This window comes from Puma concolor, chromosome B1 (genome assembly GCF_028749965.1).
Source record: "Puma concolor isolate L17-30 chromosome B1, mPumCon1.1.hap2, whole genome shotgun sequence".
NCBI classification, from domain to species: Eukaryota; Metazoa; Chordata; class Mammalia; order Carnivora; family Felidae; genus Puma; species Puma concolor.
The window spans coordinates 207,156,939-207,184,330 of record NC_141670.1 but is presented as its reverse complement, the minus strand read 5'-3'; the positions used below and the strand labels follow the sequence as shown (position 1 = coordinate 207,184,330).

The 27,392-nt window shown below is 62.2% G+C and overlaps 1 protein-coding gene and 1 long non-coding RNA gene across 3 annotated transcripts in view; one reads left to right on the top strand and one right to left on the bottom strand.

The window, feature by feature from the left end:
• Positions 1 to 1,858: 1,858 nt before the first annotated feature.
• Positions 1,859 to 4,954, bottom strand: LOC147582161 (uncharacterized). Its single transcript, XR_015250663.1, has 2 exons — positions 4,018 to 4,954; positions 1,859 to 3,936 (listed from the first exon to the last, which is right to left on the bottom strand). It is a non-coding gene; the product is annotated as an uncharacterized LOC147582161 (long non-coding RNA).
• Positions 4,955 to 5,116: 162 nt separating this feature from the next.
• The window catches only part of UVSSA (UV stimulated scaffold protein A), a 29,677-nt gene continuing 7,401 nt past the window's right edge, over positions 5,117 to 27,392 (top strand). Inside the window, exons 1-13 of one of the 2 annotated variants that reach the window (XM_086705649.1) lie at positions 5,221 to 5,271; positions 6,877 to 6,976; positions 7,487 to 7,580; positions 7,946 to 8,276; positions 8,804 to 8,924; positions 9,603 to 9,968; positions 10,827 to 10,939; positions 11,070 to 11,198; positions 19,164 to 19,275; positions 25,076 to 25,214; positions 25,591 to 25,716; positions 26,392 to 26,575; positions 26,999 to 27,116. In XM_086705649.1, the coding sequence (XP_086561775.1) occupies positions 7,986 to 8,276; positions 8,804 to 8,924; positions 9,603 to 9,968; positions 10,827 to 10,939; positions 11,070 to 11,198; positions 19,164 to 19,275; positions 25,076 to 25,214; positions 25,591 to 25,716; positions 26,392 to 26,575; positions 26,999 to 27,116 (1,699 nt within the window). In that variant the 5' untranslated portion in view covers positions 5,221 to 5,271; positions 6,877 to 6,976; positions 7,487 to 7,580; positions 7,946 to 7,985. Of the gene's footprint in view, positions 5,272 to 6,876; positions 6,977 to 7,486; positions 7,581 to 7,945; positions 8,277 to 8,803; positions 8,925 to 9,602; positions 9,969 to 10,826; positions 10,940 to 11,069; positions 11,199 to 19,163; positions 19,276 to 25,075; positions 25,215 to 25,590; positions 25,717 to 26,391; positions 26,576 to 26,998; positions 27,117 to 27,392 lie in introns of both variants that reach the window. The other variant, XM_025922339.2, reaches the window with a different exon arrangement.

The following is a 27,392-nucleotide window of genomic DNA, read 5'->3' as shown; positions in this document are numbered from 1 at the left end:
ACGTTTTCATGGGTGCAATTATCAGGTTAAGGAAGTTCACTCCTTGTTCCCTGAGTTATCATCATGAGGGCATTTTGAATTCTATCAAATGTTATTCTCTTCGTCTAATGAAAGTACTACAGGATTCTTCTCCTTTGCTTTGATAATGAAGGAGACAGGGAGGACTACACGATGGACCTTGAGTGGTGGACCAAGCCTCCCCTTCCTGAGACAAGCATCACTGGGTCATGGTGTAGGTTTCATATATCGCTGGATCTGACTTGCTGGTACTTTGCTGAACAAAGTGTCCATGACGTGCACTCTATTATTCTTTTAAGGTCTGTAAGATATGTAGTGATGCTTCCTCTCATTCCCAATACTGGTCATTTGTTTCTTCTTTTTTCTTGATGTCTACCCAGAGGCTTATCAATTTTGCAGATCATTTCAAAGAAACACCTGTTTGATTTTTTCCCCCTATTGTTTCCCTGTTTTCCATTTAATTGATTTCTCTTCTTTACTGTTTTCTTCTTCCCGCTTATTTTGGGTTTAATGGCTTCTTTTAAATTTTTTTTTAACATTGATTTGTTTTTGAGTGACAGAAACAGAGTGTGAGTGGGGGAGAGACAGAGAGAGGGGGAGACACAGAATCCGAAGCAGGCTCCAGGCTCCGAGCTGTCAGCACAGAACCCAATGTGGGGCTCGAACTCATGAACTGTGAGATCATGACCTGAGCCACACCCAGCTGCTCAACCAACTGAGCCACCCAGGTGCCCCTCTTTTTCTGGCTTAAGGGGAAGATTAGATAACTGCTTTGGGCCTTTCATTTCTACTATAAACCTCCCGTACATTTTTTTTTTTTAATTTAATGTTTATTTATTTTTGAGACAGAGCACAAGAGTGGGGGGTGGCAGAGAGAGGGAGACACAGAATCCGAAGCAGGCTCCAGGCTCCAAGCTGTCAACACAGAGCCTGATGCGGGGCCAGAACCCACAAAATGTGAGATCATGACCTGAGCCGAAGTCGGACGCTCAACCGACTGAGCTACCCAGGTGCCCCTGCGTACATTCTTATGTTGTTTTTATTTTCATGCATTTCAAAATATTTTATAATTTCATTGTGATTTTTTTTTCCTTTGACCCATGGATCACACAAGTCTGTTAGCTAATTTTCAAATACTTGGAGACTTTCCAAATCTTTTTGGTATTAAGTTCTAATGTAATTCTGTTAGAAAATCTACTGTGTCTGGTTCCGACCCTCTTAAATTTGTAGCGATTTGTTTTATGTCTGCCCTGATAAGTGTTCTGTGTGCACTTCTAAACAATATCGTCTGCCATCGGGTGGAGCGTCCTGCCAAGTGCAAACCAGGTCAAGTCCACGATGGGCGGTTAGTCTCTCCTACCCTTCCTGATCTCCTCCCTGCTGGTTCTTAAAGCTTACAGATGAATTTGTCTATGTCCCCTTTACGTCTGCAAGCCTTTGCTTCATTTATTTGTAATTTGTTATTAGGAGCAAGCACCCTAGCTGCCAAAATCTCTTATATAAAAGTCCACTTTGTCTGATGAGGGTCCGGCCAGTCTGGCCCTCACCTACTTAGTGTTAGTATGTTACATCTTTCTCGATTCTTTTGCTTCCAATCCAAGTCAAATTTGAAGTGAGTTTCTTGTAGACATTATACACTCGAGTCTTTTTAATTCAGTTGGACGACCACTGCCTTTCAATTGAGGTGTCTAGACCGTTGACGTTTAATGTAATTATTATTATTGCTGGATTTAAATCTGTGCCCTTTCTATTTGTCCGGTCTGTTTTCTGTTCCCTTTTTTGTCTTTACTTGACACCTCTAGACTATTTCAACATTATTCCTTTTTTAAAAAAAAAATAGTTTTAATGTTTATTTTTGAGAGAGTAAGACAGAGCTTGAGTGGGGGAGGGGCAGAGACAGAGGGAGACACAGAATCCAAAGCAGGCTCCAGGCTCCGAGCTGTCGGCACAGAGCCCGACGCAGGGCTCGAACTCACGGACCACACGATCATGGCCTGAGCCGAAGTCGGACGCTCAACTGACTCAGCCGCCCAGGTGCCCCCACACGGTTCCTTTTAATCTTTGACTTTTTAGCTACGCCTCTGTAGTTCAGTGTACATCTTGAACTTCCCACAAGGGCCTTCAAATACTGTATAACTTCATGTAAACACAAGGATCTGAGAAAACTGACTGCCTTTCTCCCTCCTCTGTCCTTTGCCCCAACTATGGCATATTTTCCCTCTACGGACATTCTGCACCCTGTGATACACTGTTACGCTTTCAATGAGCAGCCAATGATTTAGAAAAGAAATTTAGAACAAGACAGATCTTCCATTTACCCGTATTTGCCGATCCCAGTGCTCCCCCCAGCTTTTGTACATGTAGGTTGGCATCTGCGTTTGCCTTTCATCTGAAGAGCTTACTGTACCGACGCTCCCTCAGTCGACCTGCGGACGAGGAATTCACTCAGCCTTTGTCTGAAAGTGCTCCGTTTCAGCTCAGTTCAACTTTGGAGGGGTATTTCGTGGCATACACGGTTCTGGGTTGACAGTTTTTCTTTTAACTCTCGGTTTCATGCCTGTGGTGTCCTGGCCAAGAACCCCGCCGCTTGCTCTTTGTAACTTCGTGTGAGGCCCCTTCTCTTCCACTCCTGTTCGTCACTGCCTTCCCACACTTTGATCGTGACGGCCTTGGATGGGCTCGTGTTCCTTCTGCTGGGGTTCATCTCTGAAAGTCCCGCTTGGTTCTACCATATCTTCCAGGCCTCAACACACTCACCTGAGCTAACTCTGTGTATTCGGCATCCAATACAGGCGCCTGTTGCGTGCCCGATATCGTGAAACGAAACAAAGATGCCTGTTCTCGTGGAGCAGGTTTTCAGAGCAGAGAAAAGAAGGTACTAAGATTACAAACCTCGTGTGACAGGAAGTCTCGGTGCTTTGAGTGCTGCTAAAGCAGAGTTGCCTGAGGAAATGGCAGGAGGAGGCTTGTTACACAGCCAGCGAGGGGCCCTGCCCGGCTGGGAGCGGCCTTCCAGGCAGAGGGGCTGGCCCGCCCCGGAAGCCGGGCCCCTGGAGCAAAGCAGCCAGCTGGGGGCAGCACTGAGTTCCACCCTGGCTGGGCGAGGTGAGTGGACTCGAGGGGTGTGAGGACAGAAGTGGGGGCACAGGAGGCGGCTGCCGGGCCGCGGAAGCAGAAGGACTGACATCCTATCGGCTAAGACGAGGGCGGTGGGCAGGAGACGGGACCGGGCCGTGCAAACATCACAGGGCACTGGGGTGGACGCGGGTGTCGCAGGAAGAGGATGGGGCGCAGGGCAAAGCACAGACAGCTGTCTCCGGGAGTCCTGCTGCAAAAGAGGACCAAACCCGGAACGGCTGGGGGAGGGGCGGCATGCACACAAGGCTTTGGTTAGGACAGGAGAAACTGCTCTCCTGCCGCTGAGAACAGTCTAGTGGTGCGGGAACACCGAACCACAGCAGAGACGGAGGGAGGGAGGCTTGCTCCGAGTGGACCGCGGGCCGGGGTCAGGCGCCCCGCGAGGGCCGGCGTGCTTTCCGCTTTCCTTTTCTCTTCCAACAGCCGCTTTTTTGAGAGACAATTCATGTACCATAAATGCCACCGTTTGAAAACATACAACTCAGTGTTTTGTAACGGTCACGCGCCCCCGTCTCCACGCATCTGCCCTTTCTGGACGTTTTACGTAGGTGGCGTCACAATATTTGGCCCTTTTGTCTGGCTTCTTTCAGTGCCCTGCTTTTAAGGTTCATCCACGTTGTGGTGTGAAGCACAGACCCCACCGTCTACTGACGGACATCTGAGCCGTTCCCACCTTTGCCACTGAGAGCCCCACTGCTGTGGGCCTTCAGGTCCAGACGGTCCTGTTCCAGTGGGCCCTGTCTTTGGTGCTTTCCTCCCGTTCTGCAACCACCGGAGAGCCTAGAAACATCCAACCAGCTCGCTGTGCACCGGTGGAGACCCCCTCAAAGAGCCCAAAGCACGGGGGTGGGGGCCCAGTACCTGGGGTGAGGCAGGCCTTCCTGAAGAAAGGGCGAGACAGGAGCCAAAAGGGGTGATGGCCCCTCAGCCCTGGGGTGGAGGACACACAGCGCGCAGGCTCTAAGCAGGGGCGAGTGAGGCCACCAGCCTGGCCCCTACAGGACCCTGGGGTGCAGCAGGCCGCACAGGTGAGGAGGAAGCAGCTCACCAGGGCCGGGAACGTGTCAGGAGCAGACCCCCAGGGCCCTGGTCGGCCCGCTGGCCCCCGAGCCCACAGCCGCGGAGCCCGCGGAACCCCAGGTGCGCACAGGCCCGGCGGCTCCGGGCTCGGGCCGCACGAGGAGCGAGTCGCAAACCCGAGGTGTCCCCAGACTGAGTGAGGGGCCCCGGCGAGGCCAGCCGCAGCCTGCACTGCTCAGGGACAGGGGCGAGGGGTGTCCTGGGGAAGGACGGAGCCCGGCAGGGGCCCAGGCCAGCGCCTCCACTAGGGGTGCGGGCACCTGCGCGGAGTCCGACCACAGGGCGGGGGACTAAGGCCCGGCGCGCCGGCAGGTTCCCGGGGCCGGGTCGTGTCGCCCCTCCCGCGGCTGCACACGCTCCTCCGGGGACCGCCCCTTTCCACGCCGCCGACCCCCCACCTCAGCACCAGGAAAAGCCCCGGCCGGCCCCCGGCCCCGGGGGACCCCCCGCCCCTCGACCCCTCTGGGTAGCACGTGGGAAGCGGGGGCGGGGGGAGGGTAGTCTCCGGCGCCCCCAGTAGAAACGTGCACCGGCTCCCACCCGGGCCATCCCGTCCGATGGCAAGGACTGGGGATCTCAAACCCCTAGGCTACCGCGGCATGGAGACCGAGCTCGCACCCCTCGGGCCCGCTCCGCGTCGCCATGGCAGCCGGGCACACGGCCCCTTTAAGGACCTGCTGCGCCCGCCCGCTTCCTTTTTCTCTCTCTCTTAAGCAGTCCCGACCTGCCGGGAGCGCGCCTGCGTCACCGCGCAGGCCTCGGCCCCTCCCGAGCGCTCGCGCCTCGAGGGTCAGGGAGAGCCATTGGCTGCCGAGCTCGGGGGCACGTGACAGGAGGCGGGTTGGGCCTCCGCCGGAAGGGGCGGGCTAAGGTGACTGGTCCGCTTGCGCTGTAGGTGCGGTCGTCGCGGCGCTGACCTTCGTCCCCGCGCTGCCTGTGGCAGGGCGAGCCAATGACTGTGGTGATCTGCGGCACGTGACAGGGGCGGGTTCTCCGCCGGAAAGGGAGGAGCGAGGCGAGCGGCCTGGTTTCGCGGTACGTGTCGCGGTCGTCGCAATGCCGGCAAGGGGCTGCGGCCCAGCCGGGGTTCGGAGGGCGGGCCCGTTTCCCCCCCGCCACAAACCTCCACGCCCCGCCGGGCGTTTTCCCTCCTTCTCCCCGGGACATGCCCTTCCACCCCGGGACTCTCCGTCCCCCTGCTTTCTTCCTGGGACACCGTCCTCTCTTTCTCTTCTTCCTCCCTGGGACGCCCTTCCCTCTCCCTCCTCCCCGGACTTCCTCCGGCCTCCCCGTCTGCGTCCTCCCCCGCCTCCCCGCCCCGCCCGCTTTCTCCCTGGGACACCGTCCTTTCCTCTCTCTCTCCTTCCTCTCTTGGACGCCCTTCCCAACCCGTCCTCGTGATGCCATCTCCTCCTCCTCTCCCCTCCCTCCTCCTCCCGGGGACACCATTCCCTCCTCCCCGCACACCGCCCTCTTCTCTTCCTCCCAGGGTCGCCCTTTTCTCCTCCCCGCACACCAATCCCTCCTCTTCCCCTTCCTTCTCCACGGACACCCTTCCCTCCTCTTCCTCGTCCGGATGGGGATGCCATGCCTTCCTCCTCCCCGCACACCATTTCCTCTTCCTCTTCCCGTCCCCTGGAACACCTTCCCATGGTCCTCCTCCTCCCTGGGACTCCATTCCTCCCTCCTCCTCCTCCTTTTCCTTCCAGGACATTCCCTCTTCCTCCCTGAACACTGCTCTCTTCTGGGATGCCCCCTCTTCTGTCCTTGGCTCTGGTGCGCTGGGCTTAGAAACACTGGCAAAGTCCCCCCGGAGGGATCCATGATCAGTGGGAGGTGCTGGGAGGGCGCTCAGTTGAGCGGCTCCTTGCTCCTGCCAAGTGTGCATTGAGTGGAGTCAGTGTCCCTGACAAACGTTACTTTTCGAGAGCTCCTCCTGGCTCCCTGTACACCTGCTGGCCTCCCTCCTCCGAATAAAACAGCCTGCGGCAAGCCTGGCATCCGTGCTGCCCCCAGTCTCTGTCCACGCTTAGTGGCTGCGTTCCCCGGGCCTTCCTCCTCCCAGCCCGCATTCTCCCCTCACCCCCACCCTTTCCTCTTCTTTGTGCACACCTGCTAGGTGCTTAGCATTGGAGTGCTAGGTAGGTGCGCCTCTGCTGGCTTGCTCCTAGCCATTAGGCTGGCCCCTGAGTGGGTCTTCCGTTACCGAAGTCTGTAGCGAGAGGCTGCCTCGTGGCTTGGGAGTGAATAGTTGGAAAGGGAAAAAACGCCTGTCACGTTTGGGAAAAGCTAATCTAAATTTTATTTGCACGGTTATGTTCTGTCGCTAACGTGTTGCTGAGCATCCGTTGCTGAGCTCTGATCTGTGTGACTGTAGAGCTCCAGAATTAGTATTTTGTTGTTGTGCTTTTCCTAATTTACCATCGAAGAGGTCTCGTTGGCCGTGTCCAGAATATCACCTTGAATTGTTATGTTTCAGCATCGAGGCCATGTACCAGAGGCAAGGGCGTGGGGAGCCCAGCCTTGCAGCCCCCCACCCGGAATGCCCAGGAACCGGTGGAGCCCAGTAAACGTTTAATGACCTAGAGAACCTTCAAGTGCTAGGGGGTCATTTCTCGCCTCTCCCATACGTATTTCTAGACATGGATCAAACACTTTCAAAGTTGGTAGAAGAGCTCACGACTTCAGGAGAACCCCAACTGAGTCCTGAGAAAATGAAGGAACTGAAGAAAATTTGCAAGTATGTCTTCAGGCTCAGGATGTCATGCCGATCGATTGCTGGCTCCTCCAGCCTGTGACACCTGGGGGATTGTGGGGCTTCCCCTGGGTCGGTCAGGCCTCCCGCCACCTGCATGTCTCAGCCCTTCCCTGCCCCCCACCATCACGTCTCCGGAGGCTGTGTCCCCAGGGCCCTGCGGCGTCCAGGTCTGGCAGGCGGTCACTTTGTGGGGCAGTGGCCCCAGGGTGGGGGAGTGCGGCACGAAAGCTTTCTAAAGATTGTCGGTTCGGATCTGTTGAGAGCTTAAGTCAAAACTCGCCGATCGTCCTTATCTTGTATTTACAAAAAGGAAAGTTTAAGTGACTTTAAGTAGCGAAGTCTTTGCACGTCGACAAGATTTTCGGCTCAGGTCTCACTGTACGTCCCACAAAACTCCAAAACGGCAGTGGGTTTTTCTGCAGGGGAACTAACTGGGAAGAGCGACAGGAGGGCGGGCCCCAGGAGCCCCGTGACCTTTCCCTTTTGTTCCAGTCAGGTGGCTGCACCTGCAGGGGAGGCTGGGGGCTGTGGTGTCCCCTGGAGATGTCAGCTCGGACTTTGTGTAACGGGCCAGGTGGTGAATACCGTAGGCTCTGCGGGCCATAAAGTCTCTGCCGTGACCACTCAGCTGTGGGCGGTAGCAGCGAATGAGGTGAAGGTGCGGCCGCGGTCGTGTCCCAGTAAAACTTTATGGGCACTGACGCTGGATCTTGTGATTTTCACATGTCATCAAGTATTATTCTTTTGATTTGTTTCAGCCGTTAAATAGCGTGAAAACCGTTCTTGGCTCGTGGGGCCCGCAGAAACAGGCAGAGGCCCGAGGCAGCGGCCGTCCGCCCTGCCGTGGACGGAGGCGGGGGGTCGGGAGAGGGTGTGTCCCCACGCAGGGCACTGAACGAAGCGTCCCCGGGGAGTGGGCGCCCGGCAGGCCAGCACGGCTGCTCTCCCCAGGTCTTCGGAGGAGCAGCTCCGCCGCGCCTACCACCTGCTCATGGCCCAGCTGAGCCGAGAGCACGCCGAGGTCCGCCTCTCCGCCTTCCAGGTCATAGATCAGCTCTTCGCCCGGTCTCATCGGTTCCGGGTGCTGGTCGTCTCCAACTTCCAGGAGTTTCTGGAGCTCACCCTGGGCACCGACCACGAGCAGCCCCTGCCGCCCCCCAGGGAGGCGGCCCAGAGGCTGAGGCAGGCGGCCGCCAGGGCTGTCCAAGGATGGCACGGGAAGTACGGCGCCGCCTACAAGAAGCTCGCCTTGGGCTACCACTTCCTGAGACACAGCAAACAGGTGGGGCGGGCCTGCCTGGCGTCTCGCTGCCGGCCGGCGTGGTGGAGGGGCTCCCGGGAGGGGACGGCAGCTCTAAGACGGGGACGTGTGGACGGAGCGGAGCCTCCGGTCCTGACTTCCACAGGAAGCGGAAACGAGGGAGAGTCAGCTTCTCGGACGCGGCCCTGTTCTGTGGCCCCGAGCTTGAGTCCCGCCTGGCTCTGCCGTGGGCTCTGGCGGTCCTGGCCGCGTGAAACCCGCCGGGCCGGGCCGGGCCCTCCTCCCCGGCAGCCCCCGCCTCGGCCAGGGCCGCTGGCCAGTCCCCCTGCAGCCTGAACGTGCCGCTGCTCGTCCGGGGCCCCAGGGGCCGTGCTGCTTTCCCACGTGGCGTGTGCTTCGCTGGAAGTGCTGCTGGCCCTGATCCCGTCAGGCCCCAGGGGCACAGAGGGCCGTGTGCTGGTGCCGACACGCCTTCTTCTGGGTTTCTGTCTGACTTACTGTGTTTTCCACGTGTCTCGTGTAGTCCGGTCTAACCTCTGATTCCTCAGGTGGATTTTGAGGATGTGAGCGCACGGACTCTGGCAGAAAGAAAGCGGGAGGAGGAGAAGCAGAAACGCTTGGACAGAATCTACAGGGAGAGGTGTGAGCGGGCCGTCAGGGACATGGAGGGTGAGTTCTCCCCACCCCGTGGGGCTGCAGGTGGGTAGACCGCTGGCCTGACCTTGGCAGCAGCCCCCAGCCCGTCCCCAGGAAGCTCCGGGTGGGCCCTCCTCTCCTGCGCCCCCTGGTGGTGTTGTCTGAGAACGATGCTCCCCATAACGTCCCGTAGGTGGGGCAGGGGACAGCTCTTGCTGGCACCCCTACTTCTGAAACCTGACCCTTTTCTGAGCAGCTGGCCCTTTCCACGAGGGGCAGCCAGGGTGAGAGGAACTCGAGAGGAAGGCCCCAGCTGGAGGCGCTTCTGGGCCCCAAGGCAGGTGCTGGCTGGAGTGCGGTCCGGCTGGAGGGCTGGGAAGGGTGTGCGTCCCCACGGCTCTCAGCTGGCCGCTCTCTTCCGGAAGTTCCGCCCACGGTGGCCTACCCCGCTTGGTACTCACGGGGCTCCCGTGAGCCTCCCAGAAGTCCAGGCGTGAGGGTGTTACTGAGGATGTCACGGGGCGGGTCGTGGGGTGCTGCACAGTCGGGTGGTTTCTAAGAGACGACAAAGCCTCCATGCGCCCAGGGCTGGCCTCTGTCCGGGGCAGGAAGGAGGGGCGGGCGGCCCTCCCTCTGACCCTGGGCTCTGCCTGAGGGGAGGTGCCGCTGCTTGTCATCATGACCCAACAGGCAGTTCCTGCATCTTTGCAGAAACGTCTGAGGAGATCCGGTGCTGCCTCACGGAGGTGGAGAGCTGCTTCAGGCTGCTGGTGCCGCTGGACTTGGCCGAAGGCCCGGGAGCCGCCTTGCCCACCGTGGCCTTCGGTGCATCTGAAGGGGGCGCCCCTTGCCTGGCCGGTGCCTTGAGGCCTGGGGACGAGGAGCCCTGTTGCAGCAAGAGCCTGCTCGCCTGTGCCCGCCCTCCGTCTCCCCTTCCCTGGACCGCAGGGGACTCAGGGGAGGAGGACGAGGAGGACGAGGACCGGCATGAGGACAGCGACGGTGACAAGGAAGGGTTTGTGCGGCGCCACGGACTGGGCTCCCACAAGTACACGCTAGATGTGGAGCTCTCCTCAGGTAACCACCGGCTCCCGTGGGCTGGCCGTGGGCCCTAGGGGTGCTGGCAAGAGCTCAGACTTCTCGGGACGTGGCAGGGCCGGTCCTCCGAGGTTGGGGTCCCGGGTGACTTGAGGCTCTGGGTCCCACGGCCCCACCCGGGGTGCTCCTTGAGAGGGGCTGCTGCCACAAGTGGCCTGGAGCCCTGCAGGAGGCTGTGGGGCCTGGTCCTGGGCCCGTCGGGATCGGAGGGTGGCTGTCCGCCCTGATCTGGAGGAAACGTGTTTGCGGAGCGGCTTCTCGCCACGTTGGCGACGACACAGGTGTGCCGCACGGGACCCGCCGTGGCCTGGCCCCCTGTGCGGGGTGTTGGGTGGGTTGAGAGCCCCTCGGGGGTGTTTACAGAGGAAGGGCAGTCAGGGCACGGGGCTGTGTGAACACCCCACACGCCCAGGCATCTCGAGCCCCACCAGCCCCAAGGAGCTGCCCGCTGTCTGGCCGGGCCTGGGGCAGCACGAGGAGGGGACCCGGCCGCAGAAGGGCTGGGGGCGGGACACGGAGGGAGGACCCTGGGCCCGAGCTGAGGCTGGGGCCTCCGTCCTGAGAGCTGTCAGGGGAGGGGCTTCAGGGCCGCCGCGGGCGGGCCGGGCGTGTGGGCTGGGGCGCATGTGTCTGTGAGGACACCGGGCCGGGCGTTGGGGTCGGGCTGAAATGATTTCCACCAAAATCTTAAAGTAGTGAACGTCTTTCTGTGGCATCAGGCGTGGGGTCCTGGGCGACACGTGGCTGGGGGCCGACGCACAGAAGCGCGGGTGGTCCATCCGTGGTGCTGGGTGACCTGCCCTGCTTCCTCGGGTGACCCCGTGTGCTTTGATCCAGATGGCCTGAGGGTGCACGAGGACGAGGACAACCACGCCGTCATCCAGTCTGCCCGGGACGCGCTCAAGCTTATCCGAAACAAGTTCCTGCCGGCCGTGCGCTCCTGGGTACAGGTGAGGCCCGTCTCCACCGCGCACACGTGCTCAGGTGCAGGCCAGGGTCAGGGTTGTGCAGTGGCTGACCCCTGGGGTGGAAGGGGAGGGCGCCCTGGCCTGCCCCAGTGATGTGCCTCCTTGTCGGCAGCTGTTCACCCGCGCGGGGATTCGTGGCGGGCACTTGGAAGCCGCCATCAACCTGAAGGCGGAACTGGAAACTGCCCTGAGGAGATCTGGGGAGCTGGACATCGAACCTGAGGAGGGACGCAGGGGGGAGGTGAGTGCCGCCCGCGGGCTGGGGCAGAGGCGACAGCAAGGAGATCTCCTCTTTGGCCTGTGGTCGGTTTTCTGAGCGGGAATGACTGGGGGCTCAGAGACGTTCTGGTTCTTGCCTCATCGGGTGCTCAGTTCCCGAAACGGAAGCTTTGGTTTGGAAGGTCAGAGGGCGCAGCTGAGGCCCCCTGGCCGCTGGAGGGCTGGGACGGGGTCTGGGGCAGGAGGGCGTGGCAGGTGAGCTGAGGGAACAGTCAGAAGGTTCTGGTCGGGAGGGAGGTCCCAGGGCCCCGGAAGAAGAGGAGGAAGAGGCCAAGGGCTGAGCTGAGACCTAGGCCAGCCCTGCTGTCCCCTGAACCTCCCCGAGCGCCCCAGCGGAGCCTCCCGTGAGCTGGTGTCAACCTTCCAGGCTTCGGGGTCTCATCCTGTTGCCTGCGTCGTAGCCAAGGACACACAGAGTTAGGATGCCTGTGGCAGACAGAAAATCAGGACTTTTGTTCCAGGCTTGTGCAGAGGGCGGTGTCCCTGGTAGTGCCCCACGGAGGAGCTCCCCGGCCGCCGGGCGGGCTGAACGTGCGGCTGGTGCCTAATTTGGGGAGGGTGGTTGAGGCCGGGTGTGGCTGGTCGTGGCGCCTCACAGATACTGGGTGGTTTGGTGGGGGAAGCTGGTGCTCTTGAGCGCCGTGTCCCCAGGCAGCAGGACAGGCCCGCACTTGGTGATGGTGCCCGAGTGAAGGCCGCCAGCCCCTGAGACAGCAGGCATCATGCGGCCACCCTGAGCCTTAAAGACCGTGACTTCCGGGCCCCCGTCCGGTGGGTCTGGGCCAGGACCTGGAACTTAACATCCGAGAGGGATTTGAGAGCCGTGTCCTCTGCGGGTGTCCTCAGAGACTGGGCGCGGGCCAGCAGGGAGACGCAGCCGTAGCCAGACCACGGTGGGGCCAGCACAGCACCGCTCTCTCAGAACCGAGAAGGCAGGCCCCAGAGTGTCCTTCTCCGCCGGGTGCCGGGACCCTGAACCTGGGCTCCAGCCTGGGAGCCGGACACCAGCTTCACCTGCAACCCCAGGACCCCGGAGGGAGGAGGGCGGGGCTGCGCTCCAGGGAGACACAACTGTTGCTAGAGGAAGCTCTAGGGTGGGAAGAATGGCGTTGCCGGGCTGGGAACAGCAAGTCCAGAGCCACCGAGACCTAGGACAGACAGCGGCCGACACCCCCGGTCTCGGCACCTAGTGACCTTGTCCCCTCCGGGGCCACTAGACGCCCTCCAGGCCGCCGCCCTTCGTGTGGGAGGGGCCCGGGAGAGGGGTGACTGCGCAGCGGCCCCCAGGGACCGGCAGAGGGCGACCTTGCCTTTCTCCCGCAAGGCCTCAAGAGGGTGAGGAAAGTTCCTGACCTGGCGCTGAGATCCCAGCCCGGCTTCTGTGGGTGCAGCATTCCACGGAGGACCCTGCTCGGGTGTGTGCCCTGAGTAAGAAGTTAGTTTTGTGAAAAAAGATACTCTTCTTGCAACGAAAGAAGGTGGTTTTCTGGTGTCGGGAAGGAGGTGATGTGGTCAGCTCGTTCCCACATGTGCAGAGGGATTTCTTTTGGAACGTGAGGTGACCCGGGGTCACGGTGCCAGAGCGCAGGCTGGCCTGAGAGCAGGGACGGGTGCCGGGGCCTTCGCAGTGCTCTGGGGCCCGCCTCTTTCCTGCCGGAGGCCCAGCCGGGCTGGCTCCCGCTTTCCCTGTAGCAGGTGCCCTCGCCCGCCCTCGGCGGCGGAGCCGGGCGGGGCGGGCAGAGCCACCCAGGTGCCTGAAGCCGGCAGGCACCACCCTCGCCTCGAGGCTCTAGGGCCCCCAGGGGAGGAGAGGCCGGCTGCCCTGTCCGTGGCTGCTGCAGCCCCGCGGCCCGGGGGCCCACGGGGCTCAAATCTGAAGGCAGGCTGCCGACAGCAGCCAGGATGGGTCCTTTCTCCAGCAGAGGCCACAGGCCGGTGGAGACTGAAGGGCTCAGGCTCCCCGTGTGGAAGGAGCCCTGCCCTGGGTGCCCTGTGGGTGCTGGGCTGGGGCTGTGCCCCCTCCCCCCCCCCCCCACCCGCGATACAGTCAGAGCCTTGATGGTTCCCTCGCTCAGGCAGGACTCACACCCTCGCTGATGTAGCCCCCCATCCCGGGCACTGTCCCCAGGCATCCGAGGGAGTGTCTGGTGGGGGCAGGTACGCTGCTTGTGGCCCAGCAGGTTGGGGGATGGGAGGCCCTCAGTCAGAGGCGCCGGCTTCCGTTCTGAAGGCTGGGGGGCCGGCGAGGTGGGGGACCCGCCGGAGGAGGGGCTGTGGGTGTCCTCCAAACAGGACACTGTTCCTCCGGCAGGAGGACAGCAGGGCGCCGAGGCTCAGGATGGCCCCGGAGGGTGGAGCTGAGTGTGGGAAGGTGAGTTCGGTGGCAGGGTAGCTTCACCGCCTCTGTCAGCCGAAAGGACACTTTGAAGACGCTCCTCCACGAACTGATTTAAAAAAGGCACCGCTCCGAAATCCTTGGAGACGGTCGTCCGCGCCAGCTGGTGGGCCATGGCGCCTGGAGACGAAGCGATCGGGGCTGGGGTGGGGTGGGGGGGCTGAGTGGCAGCGCCCCGCTCAGGTGAGCGCCGCTTCCCGGAATAGCCGCGGCCGTATCTGCACATCTGCTCCCGCAGCGGTGCCGGCCTCCGGGGAATTAGGAGCCAGGCGCGCTCCGCCCGGTCCCAAGTAAAACGTCTGAGACTTTGAATCACTGGCCTGGGCCGTCCCCCACGTCCCCCACTCAGCCGGGGCTCGCCCTGGCGACCGCCTGCACAGTGGCCGAGCCGGGGACGCCGATTCGGTGACAGGGATCCGAGTGTCTCAGAACTAACGACCGATATGTGGGAGGCCAGAACGGACGCTAGAGAGAGAGAGCGAGCGAGCGAGCCGGCCAGGAGCCTGTGACTGCGGAAGCCCGACCGGGAAGCCCGGCGGGGGTTCTGCGTGTCAGAAGCCATCCTCGGGTTGTTTTTTGTGTTGCTGTTGGTTCTACAGACTGTTTTCCTTTTGACGTAGTTCCACCTTTAATACGTGTAAGTGTTTGTTCTATAGAGCGTATCTCCGTCCTGCGGGAAGCAGGCCGGGGATAAATCCTGAACGGATCAATGTGGAGCGTCGTCGGGTAGATTTAGTCTCCGGCTCTGCTGTCGTAGGAGAGGTGTAATAATCCGTGGCTGCTACATTTGTTAAACTGATAAAAATCCTTTATAAACTTTTAAATTGCCTGCGGTTTAATTATGTGGCCGAGATCACCAATTATTCTGTTGTGTAATTAACAAAATATTAATTTCCCACCAACCGATATGTCTGAAAAAATGAATTTCAAGCATCCGTTTATACAGACTATCCGCGGTATGGTTTTTAAGAATGCCTGGGTTATGTTTTCTCACCGCTCACCAGTGGCAGCCACATGGTCTGGGCGGCGGGCGCATCGTCACTCGTTCTAAAAGCAGATGGAGCCCCGTGGCTCTGTGCCAGCGTCCCCAGCAGACCTGTCTGAGGGAGGAGGCCCCTCGGCCTGGGGCTCCTGCTGCTCTGGTGTCGGACAGGTTTTCTCTGCTGCTGGAGGCATGTGAGTGCTGGCTTCCTGTAGGTGAAAAGGACAGAGCAGGGAACCCAGGGAATGAAATGTTGAACGAGTCAGGCACCCCAGGGAGGCAGGGAAACTAAATCAGCCGGCGGTGGGGACCTTGTGCTCAGCAGGGCCAGTAAACAGCCTTCCTGGTGACGCGGTCCCCTCCATCACGCTGAAGGCCGAGCCGCCGCAGCGAGGGGCTGGAGGCCGGGGGAGGGGTCTGGACGCCTCTTGCCTTTCTCACGAGGACTGGAGCTCCCGCTCAAGCGCCCCCTGCTCAGGGCCAGCCGTCTCCTGGGGGCCCTGGGGCCCAGCCCCGCGGTGCCTGTCCTCTCCTGTGTGTCTACACCGCACACCCCTTCCTCCGGAACACCTTCAGGTACCAGCCCTTGAGTCCCCGAGCATGCTCTGAGGTAGATGATGGTACCGCCCCATTTCACAGATGAGAAGACGGAGTCTGGGGGGAGTTGCGTGAGCCTCAGCCTTTGAGGGTGCCGGCTGCCTGCCGTTGTGCCTGCGAAGTTTGGGCTGAGGGAGGAGGGCGCTCGCTGAAGGTTTTCCTCTTCCCGTGTGGACACGGCTCCTTCGGGCGGTGGGAACTGCCCGGTCTAACCAGCAAGCTGCGCCCTCCGCCAGATGCGCTGTCAGGTAGCCCAGGGGAGCGCGTCTCGCGGCCTGCTGAGTCCAGCAGCGAGCCCCAGCATGGCGGCCGAGGGGAGGATGCCCACGTGGACCATGGCACAGACCCGAGTTACGCACCCGAGTCTCCTGGTGACCCTGCAGGGCCTCGCGCCCCAGCCTCGCCCTGGCAGCGGGCCTGCCCGTGTCCTGTGGACCCACGGCGCGGTTTCTTGCACTGCCAGCAGGCTGGACGCAGGGCTGGATCAGACCAGGTGTGGGGGGGGGGGGGGGGGGGCCGTGGCCGTCCTAGAACCCGGTGACGCACTTCACCAGCTCTGCTCTCGCTGAGCGGGGACCGTGCGCTCTGCGGCCCGAGTGGTGTCGCCGAGGGTCCCTGTGTCCTCACTCTTGCCCTGGCCAGTCCCACGCCCTGCTGTCCTCTGCCCTGTGAGCGTGCGTCCCCAGCAGCTGGAGATGTGCATGAGATATTGGCCTGGCTGGGCAATTTGCACGGCCTTCCAGGGAGGGCATTAGCATATAAATAGCAGATGCGATGACGGCCATCACAGCTGAGCACGTTTAATTTTTAGTTTATAAGATAGAATGGGGTTTTAAATGCATGGCCATCAAGCCGCCGAAAGACAAATGCAGGTTGGAGCTCACTTGTCTGACGAGGCCTTACATCATTTTTTTTTTTAAAAAGGGAAACAGACACACATAAAACTGAACAAAAGTGATTTCTTGGGTGAAAAGTAATTGAGATTGCGCACCAAGTTAATTAGATCGTACAAAATTTATTTAACGGTCCCAGCTGCATCTCGGGTGCGCGTTTGGCGGGCAGACCCGCTCCCGGAGCCAGGTCGCTCGTTCTGTTCCTCCTCAAATAATCAGTAACCCCGATACCCCCACTGCTGTAAGCTGATTGCGTTGTATATTTTAGCCGTTTTATTGCTTGTTTAATTACGATCCCAGAGGCTCATTTTTCTAAATCCTTTTAACGGTGGGTGCGAATCCATTTGTATAAGACCCGCGAAAGGCCTGAGGCCCTCCTCTGCGCCTCCCCGTGGCTGCGGACAGGCTGTGCCCGGGAGGTGTCTGTCCCCCATCCCTCGTCCCTCGGGTCTGGCCTCTCCCAAAAGGGTGACGTGGTGCGGGGGGGCGTCCCAGGGGCCGCAGGGCTCTGTCCACCTGCCCAGGGGCTCTCCGTTAGGGAAGGTGGGGGGGACGCAGGGGCTGGTTTCTCGAGAGTGTTCGTGGGGTTTATTGCGACAGGGAAACTCAGCTTGTGGCAAACACAGAACAGCTTATGAGCCCACTCAGTTTTGAGGACCACCCACTTTCAACTGGATGCCTCCTTACAGGACGATCCCAGTGGGCGCCCCTCCTCTGCCTCCTGCCCCCAGTGCCTCCCCCTGCCTCATCCAATGCTGGTTTCTTACCAGCCTGTGACCTTTGACTTTGAGGGGAAGCCCTGCCCCGGGACTGGCTCCCATGGGCTCCTTCCTGCCGGCCTCAGTTTCCCCAATCCATGCTGCTTCACCAACGTCTCACGGAGAGGGCTTTCTGGCCTGCCTGGTGGCGGTGCTCCTGCTCTCTGAACAGGCGTTTGTGTGAGGCGCCAGGGCAGGTCACACAGGTGTCACAGCCGCAGTGACTGTTCTGGACGTGGCGCCCCCTCCACCTCTGGACACCAGATGTCACTGCCCTTTGCTGATGTGCTCAGGGCCCGACATCCAGGGTCACTCTGAGCTCCGGGGGGTTCAGACAGCTGAGCGAACACCGCGAACCAAAAGAAAGTGGAAGCTTTCAAGCGTGGCTTCGATATTGGCGGTAAAGTCCGTGTCTGACTGCGTCGCTGTGGTTTGAGTGGGCCACCAGCGGACCGGAGGTGAGCACCCTGCGGTCGAGTCAGCCGCGTTCTTCCGGGGGACCTGGCTGCACAGACCCAGGGGGCGGCGTTCTGGAGGTGGTGTGTGTGCTGCCTGGTGCGGCCTGATCAGTGCTAATTTAAGAACAAAGAGCAGCTCAGGGCTCCGTGTTTCTTCACAGGAATAAACAATTTTAGTTGGGGAGAAAGAGGGCATAATTCCTAATAGTTAGCTAAGCAGCCGAATATTTTTTAAGAAATGAAAATTTAATAAAAGTCCCTGGTGAAATTCAAGGGTGTGAACAATAAGCATAATATTTTATGAAAATGACCCCGTATTTAAAACCCAGCACTATATGTTATGCATTGTAGCACCCAGTGCACATCTACCTTTTAGAAAATTAAAACACATAAATTCTGTTTAGTGTTTGATACGCGCTGCACTAGCCGAGAACTGTAATGCCCTAAAACCTTGGGCTGCTTTCCACCTTTCATAAATTCCTGGGTAGATTCTATACAAAAATAATTTTCAGGTCCGCGGCTCATTGTTATTCAAACGTGATTGATCGTCGTCATTTGCCCAGCTCGGGAGTTAAGTGCCCCTGTCATTTCCAAAGAGCATAATTGGGACGTTTCACAGGTCAGTGGTGGAGACAGGCTTCCCTTTTGATCAGTGTTAGACTGATAACAAAAATTACAGTTTCCAGTGATTAATGTCTCCCGTGCTTCCCAGATGCACAGCCGTGGGTTGTACCTAAACAAAGTGCATTTGCATCTGATTATGCCTCTCCGGGCGGGCGGTGGCTCCTGCATGGGCGTCCCGGGCCCGCAGGTACGGCCCGCCACCAGGCCCAGCTGTGCGGGCGGGCGGGCGCTGCCGGCGTCTGTGACTTGGCCGGGCCTGGTGTGGGGCCAGCCCGCGGCCTCCTGTCCCCTGGGTCACTCAGGCTCTCCGTCCCCCTGCTCAGGCCTGCGCTGTGCCTCTGAGGCGTGCTATTGAGAGAGGTTTTGGTGGTGCAGGCGTGTGTCACAGGGCCGTTCTTCCAAGGCTGCTGCTTTGTACCTTCAGAGGCCTGGTAGTCTGCATTCGCGCGACGGGGGCCTCCATTCTGGAAGTCTCCTCCACTTGGTCTGAAATCGGCTGCGGCCGTGGTGCGGAGTAGGCCGGGCTCCTGCTGGGATCCTCTCCCTCGCGTCCTGCCTTAGGGCCACAGGGGTCACTGAGAAGGGGGGCGAGGAGGGGGCTGCACAGGACCAGCCTCAGAAGCCCGATTCCTGGGTGTGCGGCAGCCCCCGCCCCTGCTGTGCCACGGACTGGGTGCTGCAGAGGGTCCCGGTGCCCCAGGAGTGAAGCAGGCCCTCCGGGCGGGCTAAGGAGCAGGTGGCCCTGCCCAAAGGGAACGGGCTCTTCAGTGGCTCTGTCACGAGTGACTCTTAAGGGCAGGTTATTCCAGCAGCACAGGCACACCACTGTCCCCGGGGGGCCTGGCTTGAGCTGGATGCCACCCTCAGCTCGGCCCGGAACCGGGGGCATCTTGCCTCTCGCTGGGGGAGACGTGTCTCACGGGGCCCTGGGAGCACGTCTGCTCCATGAGACCTTGAAGCCGGGTGTCTTGCATGAGTTTCAAAGGGAACGAGGTAGTGGGGCAGGTTTACATGTGTCTGGACGTGGACCCCAGGTGGCTGGCCGGTGGAGGAGCCACGGGGCTGGCCTGAGCTGAGGAGCAGGGCCTGGAGACCATCTTTGGTGTTTGGTGCTGCCTCGAGCCCGTCGGCGAAACCCAGCCCGGAGCGAGGTCTCCCCCGGCAGGATCGGGAGCGTCCGGGCCTCTGGGCTGTTCTCACACACAGGTGTGTTTCCACAGACGGGCCCAGCGGTCGGGGACGAGGATGAGGACGAGGACGACGACTTCATAGAGGTCCCAGAGAAGGAGGGCTATGAGGCTTGCGTCCCCGAGCACCTGCAGCCCGAGTGTGGTGAGTGCGGCCGGCGGTGGGGTGGCAGGAGCCGAGGATGCTGGCCCTCGGGCGTGACCTCTCGTCTGGGGTCCGGGGCCCCCTGAGCAGGGGAGCCAGCTCTGGTATGCGCCCTGCCTGGTGACGCTGCACATCTGTCACCGAAAATCATGCCATCTTCCCCCTCGTGCCCAGGGCCCCTCTCCCAGGCCGGCGCTGTGCTGGGCTCCTGCCGTCCCCGAGTCAGGCAGGCGCCACCGCCCCTTCTGGGGGCACAGTCAGGCCGGCTCCGCACGAGGGGCAGCCCTGCTGGGGACACACGAATCCGGGGAGGGCCGGCTCCCACGTCCAGGGACTCGATTCCCGCTTGGGGCAGGGGCACCGGGCAACAGAGACTGCTGCCTCCTCCCTGGTCCCCAGCCCCCGCGTGGCGGAGCACCCTTCCCTCCTTCCTGACTGTGGAGCCGCGGACGGTGGCGGCACGTCAGGCCCAGGACGCCTGTTTGCCGTGGGGCAGAGCAAGGTTGCTCCTGGGCAGTGTCACCCTGTGGTTTCCTTGCCAGCGGCCCAGGGTGGTGGCCCTCGGGAGCAGGGGTGTGGGCGCACGGGGCCGACCCCTCACGTCCAGAGGAGCCAAATAACCGGATCCGTGGTTTTGGGGGCAAAACAGGTGGATGTCTGCCTGAGGCTGTGAGGCAAAGCGCAGGTGTGTGAAGAGTGTGGGTGGTTGGCAGCCGCTCAGGGGTGGTGCTGTGGCCCGTTAGGGGCCTCACGACCCGAGCAGCACAGCCAGACCTGACGCCTGCCGTCTGTCAGCCAGGTGACCTCCCCCCAGGCGCCGGCCTGCACGTGCGTCCCGCCCTCTGCTCTGGCCGTGCTGACCTTCCGTTCGTGGCTTTTTGCCCCCCCCCCCCGCCCCGACCACTGGGCGGCCCTCCTGCCCTTTGGTCTTGTGTGTTCTTCTGCCGTCCCTGGGTTCTCCTGTCCTCCCACCGGAGCGGGGGCTCCCCGTGGCCAAAGGCCTCCCCCGTGGCCAGGCCAGAGCCCAGCACAGGCCCAGCCGCACTTGAGGCCGCTCGTGCCCAGGCTGGGACGTGGGCGGTGGGGACGGGACCCCCGGGGAACGGCCCCCCCCCTCAGTCCGGTCACTTCTCCGGGCCTCTGCAGCCCGTGCCCGAGCGCCTCCTGGGGCGTGCCCACCACCCTGTTCTTGCTTCCCTTGCCTGGGCAGGGTGCCCGGCAGTGGTTGGGCCGCGAGCCCCTTGGCCCTGCCTCTGGGGCCTGGGAGCCCACGCTGACCCTCGGCTTGTCCTCCGCTGAGCTCTTACTGCCACAGCCGCTTGTCCTGGGCCCTCTGCAGTCTCGCTTTGAGGGCCCTGAGCCCTTCCCGCAGGAGGGAGAGCTTCCCTCTGGCCTGTAGCTTGTGCTTGGTGGCCAGTCGTGAGGAGAGCAGTGACCACAACCGTGGCCCGTGGATCTGCCTTACCACCGAGGGGCTGGCACGTGGTCTGGCCTTGCCAGCCTCCGGCGGGGTGGGGGAGCTCCCGCCACTCCCACTGGCCGGGTGGTGAGCCTCCCTGGAATCCTGCTAATCAAGAGTGGCAGAGGGGGACTGGGTGTCACAGTGCCGCTCACAGGACACTCGATGGGATCCTGCCCTGCTGCTGTGTGACAAGAAAGCCCCGGGCCCACCGGCAAGAGCCGTTGAGTACCAAGCCCAGCTGAGTCCTGCTCCCGGGTTCCCCAGGTGACCACAGAGGGTGAGCGCACTCCAAGGGTTCTGACCGCTGTCTCCCCGGCCAAGGCCCCGGCAAGACAGATCAGCTGTTCCCACTGAGGTATTTCTGGCCCAGAAAAACCCACAGGCCTACAGGGTGCCCCGTCCCTCCGCTGAGCCCCGGAGCGTTTGCCCTGCAGGAGCAGGTTAGCAGAATGCCGCCTCCTGTCACCTGCACCTGACATCCGCTTCCTTGTGAGGCCCGCGGGGCCCGTGTTGGGAGAGACCCCGCCGGTCTTGCCGCCACTGGCTCACCCCTTTTCTGTGGAAGGCTCACGACATGCTGTCTGTGACCCGGAAGGGAATGCTAATGGCCGACGCGGGTCACGGCCAGGTGCTGTCCGTCCGTCTGTGTTTGCTAAACTGAGTCCCTTCCCGGACAGGTGGGCTGCCGAGGGCCTGGCCGGCGATGGAGCAGGGGCCTCGGGGACGAGGCCAGCCCCGTACAGCCCAGCTGTGTGGGGGGGGGGGTGTCACAGGGTCCCAGTGAGCTTGGGGTTGGGGGAGGCGGGGGCGCTCGCGACCCGGGATCGGCTGCCGAGACGGCTGTGCGCCCGGGCGACCCCACCCTCACCCGCACGGCAGCCCTTGCGGGCCTCCAGGGCCCTGGGGGTTTCCAAACACAAGTGTGCCAGGGCGCGGCAGTTCATAACGCTGCTTTATATTCCGTCGCTGTTTTTTCAATTAAACGCAGGTGAACCCTGCAGTAGAGCCGTCTAAATCCACACGGCGGAGGACGCTGGCGCTCTTTCTTTCTCATTCCTTTCTCTGAATTTTCACCAAGGGGCTTTTATCTTCCCTTTAATCCTACCGTTTCTGTCAGGACGTAATCTCTTTCTCAAATTTACATTTTAATTACAAGGCCAGCTGAACCAGGTAGAATCAATAGTGTCAAGCTCGGCGGCCTAACTCCGCGCGAAGCCGCAGCCTCTCCATTTCCTGCTATCGATTCATCTCTCCCGCCCTGTCTGCCTTCGCGCTCCAGGCAAACGGGTGCCACTTGGTCAATTTAAACAAAAACGGGGATTTGGGCGTTTTTCCGACGCTTTCTCAAGGCGACCGTGGGAGTACCTCAGAGCCACGCTCCCGCACTCCAGTCGCACGCCCCTGGGCCGGGCGGGCGCAGCTGGCGAGGCGGGGCGGCCGCGGCCTCGCTCTCCCGGCAGATGCGCGCTCCCGGGCCCGAGGAATGCCGTCTGCTTTTTGGGGTTTTCCTTTGAAAGTGTGTCAGCAAGATTGATTTTCTACAACGACGTGAAAGTGGTAGTGGTTTTTTTCGTGCCCTGAGTATTTACTCTGCCTCAACGCGCTTACCCATCTTTTTAATGGTTTAAAACAACAAATCAATGAAAAATATATTTCATTCTTGTAACTCTTAGGAATTCTCGTATCGATCCTCGGGCTGTGATTGTATCCATCTAAATGCCACAGTGCCCACTTACCGGTCTTGCCCACCGCCACCCCCCTGCACCAGGTGTGCGCGTGTGTCGCGGGCACGCTCGCCGGGCCACCGCGACGGGCCCTGCGGCGGTTAGCGATCCACCTCGTCCACGTCCCGAGTGGGGGCGCTGGGGGGTTTTGGGGAGCTGGAGCTAGGGTGTCATGGTGATGATGGAGCCTGCTTGGGGTCCCCAGCCTCGGGGGACCCAGCACGCCTGAACGGCTCTGTCCTTTGCTCTCAGCCACGGGAGCCTGAGAAAGGGCAGCGGGCGGGCTCGCTGGTCTTCTGGAGCGGGCGCAGGCAGATGTTTCCCGCGAAGGGCCTGCGGCCTCCGGGGGCCCCCCCGAGAAACCAGCTGTGCGACGGCCAAAGCCGTCTGCCGCCGCCCACCAAGCTGCAGAGGTCGGGCAGCCGCCTCTGGGCCGAGTCCGTCCGCAGAGAGCCCGAGGCCACCTGAGGCGGGCGCGGCCCCTCCTGGTGGTGCCGACGCAGCGAGGCCCTTCCTGGCGCCCTCCCCAGCGGCCCTGGCTCCCTAGCAGAGTGGCTGGGCGGAGTTGGCAGTCGTGAGTCCGTGGGGGAGGGGGCGGTGCGGAGTGGATTGTCTACACCACCAGTCTGTACGCTCGGGAAGTGGGCACGCGTGTGCGCTGAATACGTCGTGTCTGTGTCCGTTTCTGACGTCTGGGGTCTCCACTGCCTGTTGCTGTGCACCCTCTGACCGCTCCGTGGCCCCGGGACGTGGTCTGGGGACGCTGCTCCTGTCCGGGGCCCGTGTGCCCGGAGGGGCCCCTGGGATACAGCGTCCCGCTGGCCCGTCGCGTGGGCCCTTTTGGTCCGCGGAGCCCCCGTGCCGCCTGTCAGCGGGCCGCGCTCCTTGCCGCCTGCAGAGTGAACCCTCCCTCACGTCCTCGTTCCCGCTCTCTGCTGACCGGCGGTTTTAGGTGGGTCTGGTGTAGACAGCAGGTCGCTCCGTGTTAAGCCAATCGGTCTGCCTCTCGGCTGATGGTGATCCGTTTAGCGAGTTGTTAGTACTTTGCTGCCTGTGCCGGGCCTTGGTCCCCAGTTCCTGTTGTTTTCTTCCTTCGCCTTTTATGCGGTAGGATGACGTGTCTTCTGGTTTTGGACGTATTCGTTAAATGTTAGTGAAATGGTAAGAATGTTAATTTTTCTGAGGGCCGTTTTGAAAGATTCATCCTCTGTCCCATGCACTGCCCTCGTCACCACGCTCGAACGTCTGTCCTGGGCCTTGGTCTGCTGGCCCGCCCCATGGTCCCCTGACTTTTACAGAGACAGTCACATCCCCCCCCCCCCCCCCACCCCGCCCTGCCGGCCGGCCCAGCCCGGAGCTCCCTCCCCTCCCTACCCCCCCTCCCGGCCGATTGGCTGCTGCTTCCGGAGTGTTTTCAAGGCAGACCTTCCTGTGTGCGCCCCCCACCCCCATCCCCACCCTGCCAAGGGGTCTTGGTGGGAGGCTGCCCCTCAGGCTGGCTGCAAAAGCTAATAGGAGAAAACGCTGGGAGTGTGATTGGCTTTTCCTTCAGTCTCCTGAGGCCTTGCCCCTGCCCGCTCACTGTCACGTCACAGGGAGCGTGGGTCTTCGCGTAGGTCTTTCCGAGCACCCGCCTCTTCTGCTCAGAAGCTTTGTGGGTCTCCTGCAGCCCCTGTAACTCTAGCAGCTGGGTTTCCCCCGCTCTCTCCTTCCTGACACCCGGCAGGCCCTTCCGATCTTTCCCACGTTTTCCAGCAAAATCGCGCTGCCTTCTTCTCGGGTCTCTCACCCTCCAGTTGTCTTTCTGTCCTCCTGGGTCCAGGAGCGAGGGTGCTGGTGTCTGTGCGTCTGCCCTCCCCACCTGGGAGAGCCCCCCCCACCTCCCGCTACCCCGGCTTCATGCCCGCGTGCCGCCTGGGGGTGCCCGCCGCTCACGTGTGCCCCTCCAAGTCCCGAGCTCCTCGGCCCCGGAGGACTGTGCAGCCTGCTCGACCTCTCGTCCTCTGCCTGGGACACATCACTCAGCTCACGGTCCTCACGGTGCGAGCCATGCTCGGCCCGCGGGCCCTCAGCCCCTCGGTGGGGAGCGTGCTCAGTCCAGGCCCCTGGCTCCCACAGCGAGTTGGGGGGGTGCGATGTGCTTGGGGTGGAGCGCCCCTGGTGTCCGAATCCACACTCCGCCCCGCGCCTCCCGTGCGCCCTGGGGCGCCGGCCTGCACGGCGACTGGGAAGGGTGGCCTCCGCACCCAGCGGAGAGAGCCAGCAGGGGTCAGGGCAGGGCCCGGTAGCGTTGAGGAATCTCTCACCCTGCCCTGGGGACTTGGGGGACTTGGGGATGGACGCCGGCCCGCAGAGGTCGGTGGCCTGGCAGCCTAGCCTCTCTTCTGCCCGCGTCCCGTTGAGGTGTCGGGAGACCCCAGCGCGGTGGCCTCATCCTGCTGGTGGCAGACCAGGCTGTCTGTGGAACGTGGCCGAGGGTTTGGTAGTTGGAGGGTTTGGCACTAACACGTGTGCTCACTAGCGTGTTGTCACCGTGAGATGGGGGCGTGGTGGCCCCAGGGGTCTGTCCGGGGTCGTGGGAAGGGTGGTGGGGAACAACACCTCTCTGTTCCAGGGCTGGAGAGGGACCCGGCGGCACGGGGCTCGTGGGCCCGGAAGAGGATGAGGAGGGATGAGGAGGCGCAGGACCCCACCTGTGCTGCCGCCCAGCTGCACGCACTGCACGGACGCTTGCCCCCGCCCCCGAGCCCCAGGTGACCCCCGGGTGCCCCGCCTCGCGGGCCGTTGTCCTCGAGCTGCCGAGGCCCCTTTGGCCCCTGGGAGGCGGTCCCCGGTGTGCGCCCGGGCCAGGGGTTATGAGGCGTACAGGGGCCCGCGGAGGGCCGTACCGTAGCCACCTTGAGGCCGTGGGGCGTTCAGCTCCCTGCGCAGCTCCCCGGGGACGGCTGGGGCCCGATGCTGGGCTTCCCGCGGGCCCAGGTGTCCGCCCGGGAGCCCGGGCCCGAGTGTGCTGACGTGGGGGCCCGTGTCTGTGCCTGGGGAGAGTGGAGGACATGAGGGAGAGGCAGGTGGCTGTGGCCGGCTCCAGGGGTGCACAGTCGGTGTGTCCTGTTCTCGGGGCCTCTCCAGGGCACCTGTGGGACCAGAGGAGGCTGGGAAGCTGGCCGCAGAGAGGGCCCGGGCGCCTGTCGTGCCCTTTGGGGTGGATCTGTGCTACTGGGGCCAGGAGCAGCCGCCGGCCGGGAAGATCTTCAAGTGAGTGAGTGTGTGTGCGTCTGGCTCCCGCAGGCACCCACCCCACCGCCCTCGCCGGCCGCGACTCTCGCTCCCTTGCCCTGCAGCCCCTGCGGATGCCAGCAGGGCGTGGGGACGGCCACCACATGGCACGGGTGTGTGGCGGCCGTGGAACCGTGTGCAGTGCGCGTCTGCACTCTGTCTGAGGTGCCCCGTCGCTCGCCGTCCTGCGTGGTCTGGCATCACCCCGGGAACGAAGGACGGGCTGCCGGGCCCTTTGTGACCCCTCGCGCTCCCTCAGTGCTTCTGCACCCCAGCCCCCGTCACGGCCGCCCCACCCACCCCTCGCCCGGTGCTCTCAGACGCCCCCCCCCACGGGCCAGGCCTGGGGTTCTGCCAGGAATTTCTGGGAAGCTGCCCCCTGGCTGTGCTGGCCTTCACTTTCCCTCTGGGGGCCGCCGACGGGAAGGGGCGCGACTTCCATCTGCGTGTCCCCCAGGCGAGTCCCACTCCTGCCGGGCCGGGATCGCCCCTGAGGTCTCTGTTCTGCCGGGCTGCTGGCGTTCACCTTGTGGCACCTGCGGTCGGGTCCTGGGGTCTCTGCGGCGTGCCCTCCCCAGCCTGCCCGGCCCAGGCCTCGCCGGCCGGGCCGGCCGACGGCCTCCCTGCGGCAGCGCTGAGAGTCTGGGGTTGCAGGTGTCCCTCTGAGCACCGCTTCTGGAAGCCCAGTGAAGCGCACGTGGAAGTGGACAACGCCAACGTCTCAGAGATGCTCCGGAGCCGCTACATCACCTTCGCGGGGAAGTTTGAGCCCGTGCGGCACCGCTGCCGCGCCCCGAGGCCCGACGGCCGGCTCTGCGAGCGCCAGGACCGGCTGAAGGCGAGGCAGGGGCTGAGGCCGCGACGGGCAGGGCGGGGCGGGGCGGGGCGAGGGGGCGGGGTGGCAGTGCGCGGCTCCAGGCTCCAGCCTCCCACTGCCTCTGCTGGCCGCTGCCGCCCCAGGGAGGGCTTGCCTGTGGCTGTCACGCGTCGCTCAGGCGGGGACTTGTGCCGGGGTTGGGAGCTGGGGCGCTCCGCACTTTTTCCGGCGCCCTCGCTTGCTTAACACCGCACCTCCTGAGCCCACTCCGTACGGAACACGCCGGGCGGGCGGCGGGCGCGTGACTGCCATGGGCCCCAGCCTCCCTGCTCCCTCGGCCCACCCGCCTTCACAGACGTACCCCAAGAGCCCCTCCTTTTCGGGGTGTGCGAAGGAAGGGGCATTCCTGTCCCGCCATCCGAACTGCTCTGTTCTCTGCCACAGTGTCCTTTCCACGGGAAGATCGTCCCGAGAGATGACGCGGGGCGGCCCCTCCGCCCGGAGGACCGGGCCTGGGAGCAGAGGCGGCTGCAGCAGCAGCAGCAGCAGGCGGGACGCCCGGGTAGGTCTGGGGGCTGTGTGGGGACGGCCGGGACCCTCCCCATAGGGTCTTTGTGGCCACCTGCCACCAGCGTGGTCCCGGCTCACGGCGGCGCAGCTGGGACACAGCGGGGTGGTGCTTTCGCACAGCCGCCACCTGGAGACGTGGATGCGCTCACGGCCCGAGAAGGCCGCGTTGTTGGCTGGTTGGTTGTTTGGCTTCTGGGCTCTGAATCAGTTTTTTAGTTTTGTTTGTTTTTTTATTTTTTTTAACGTTTATTTACTTTTGAGACAATAT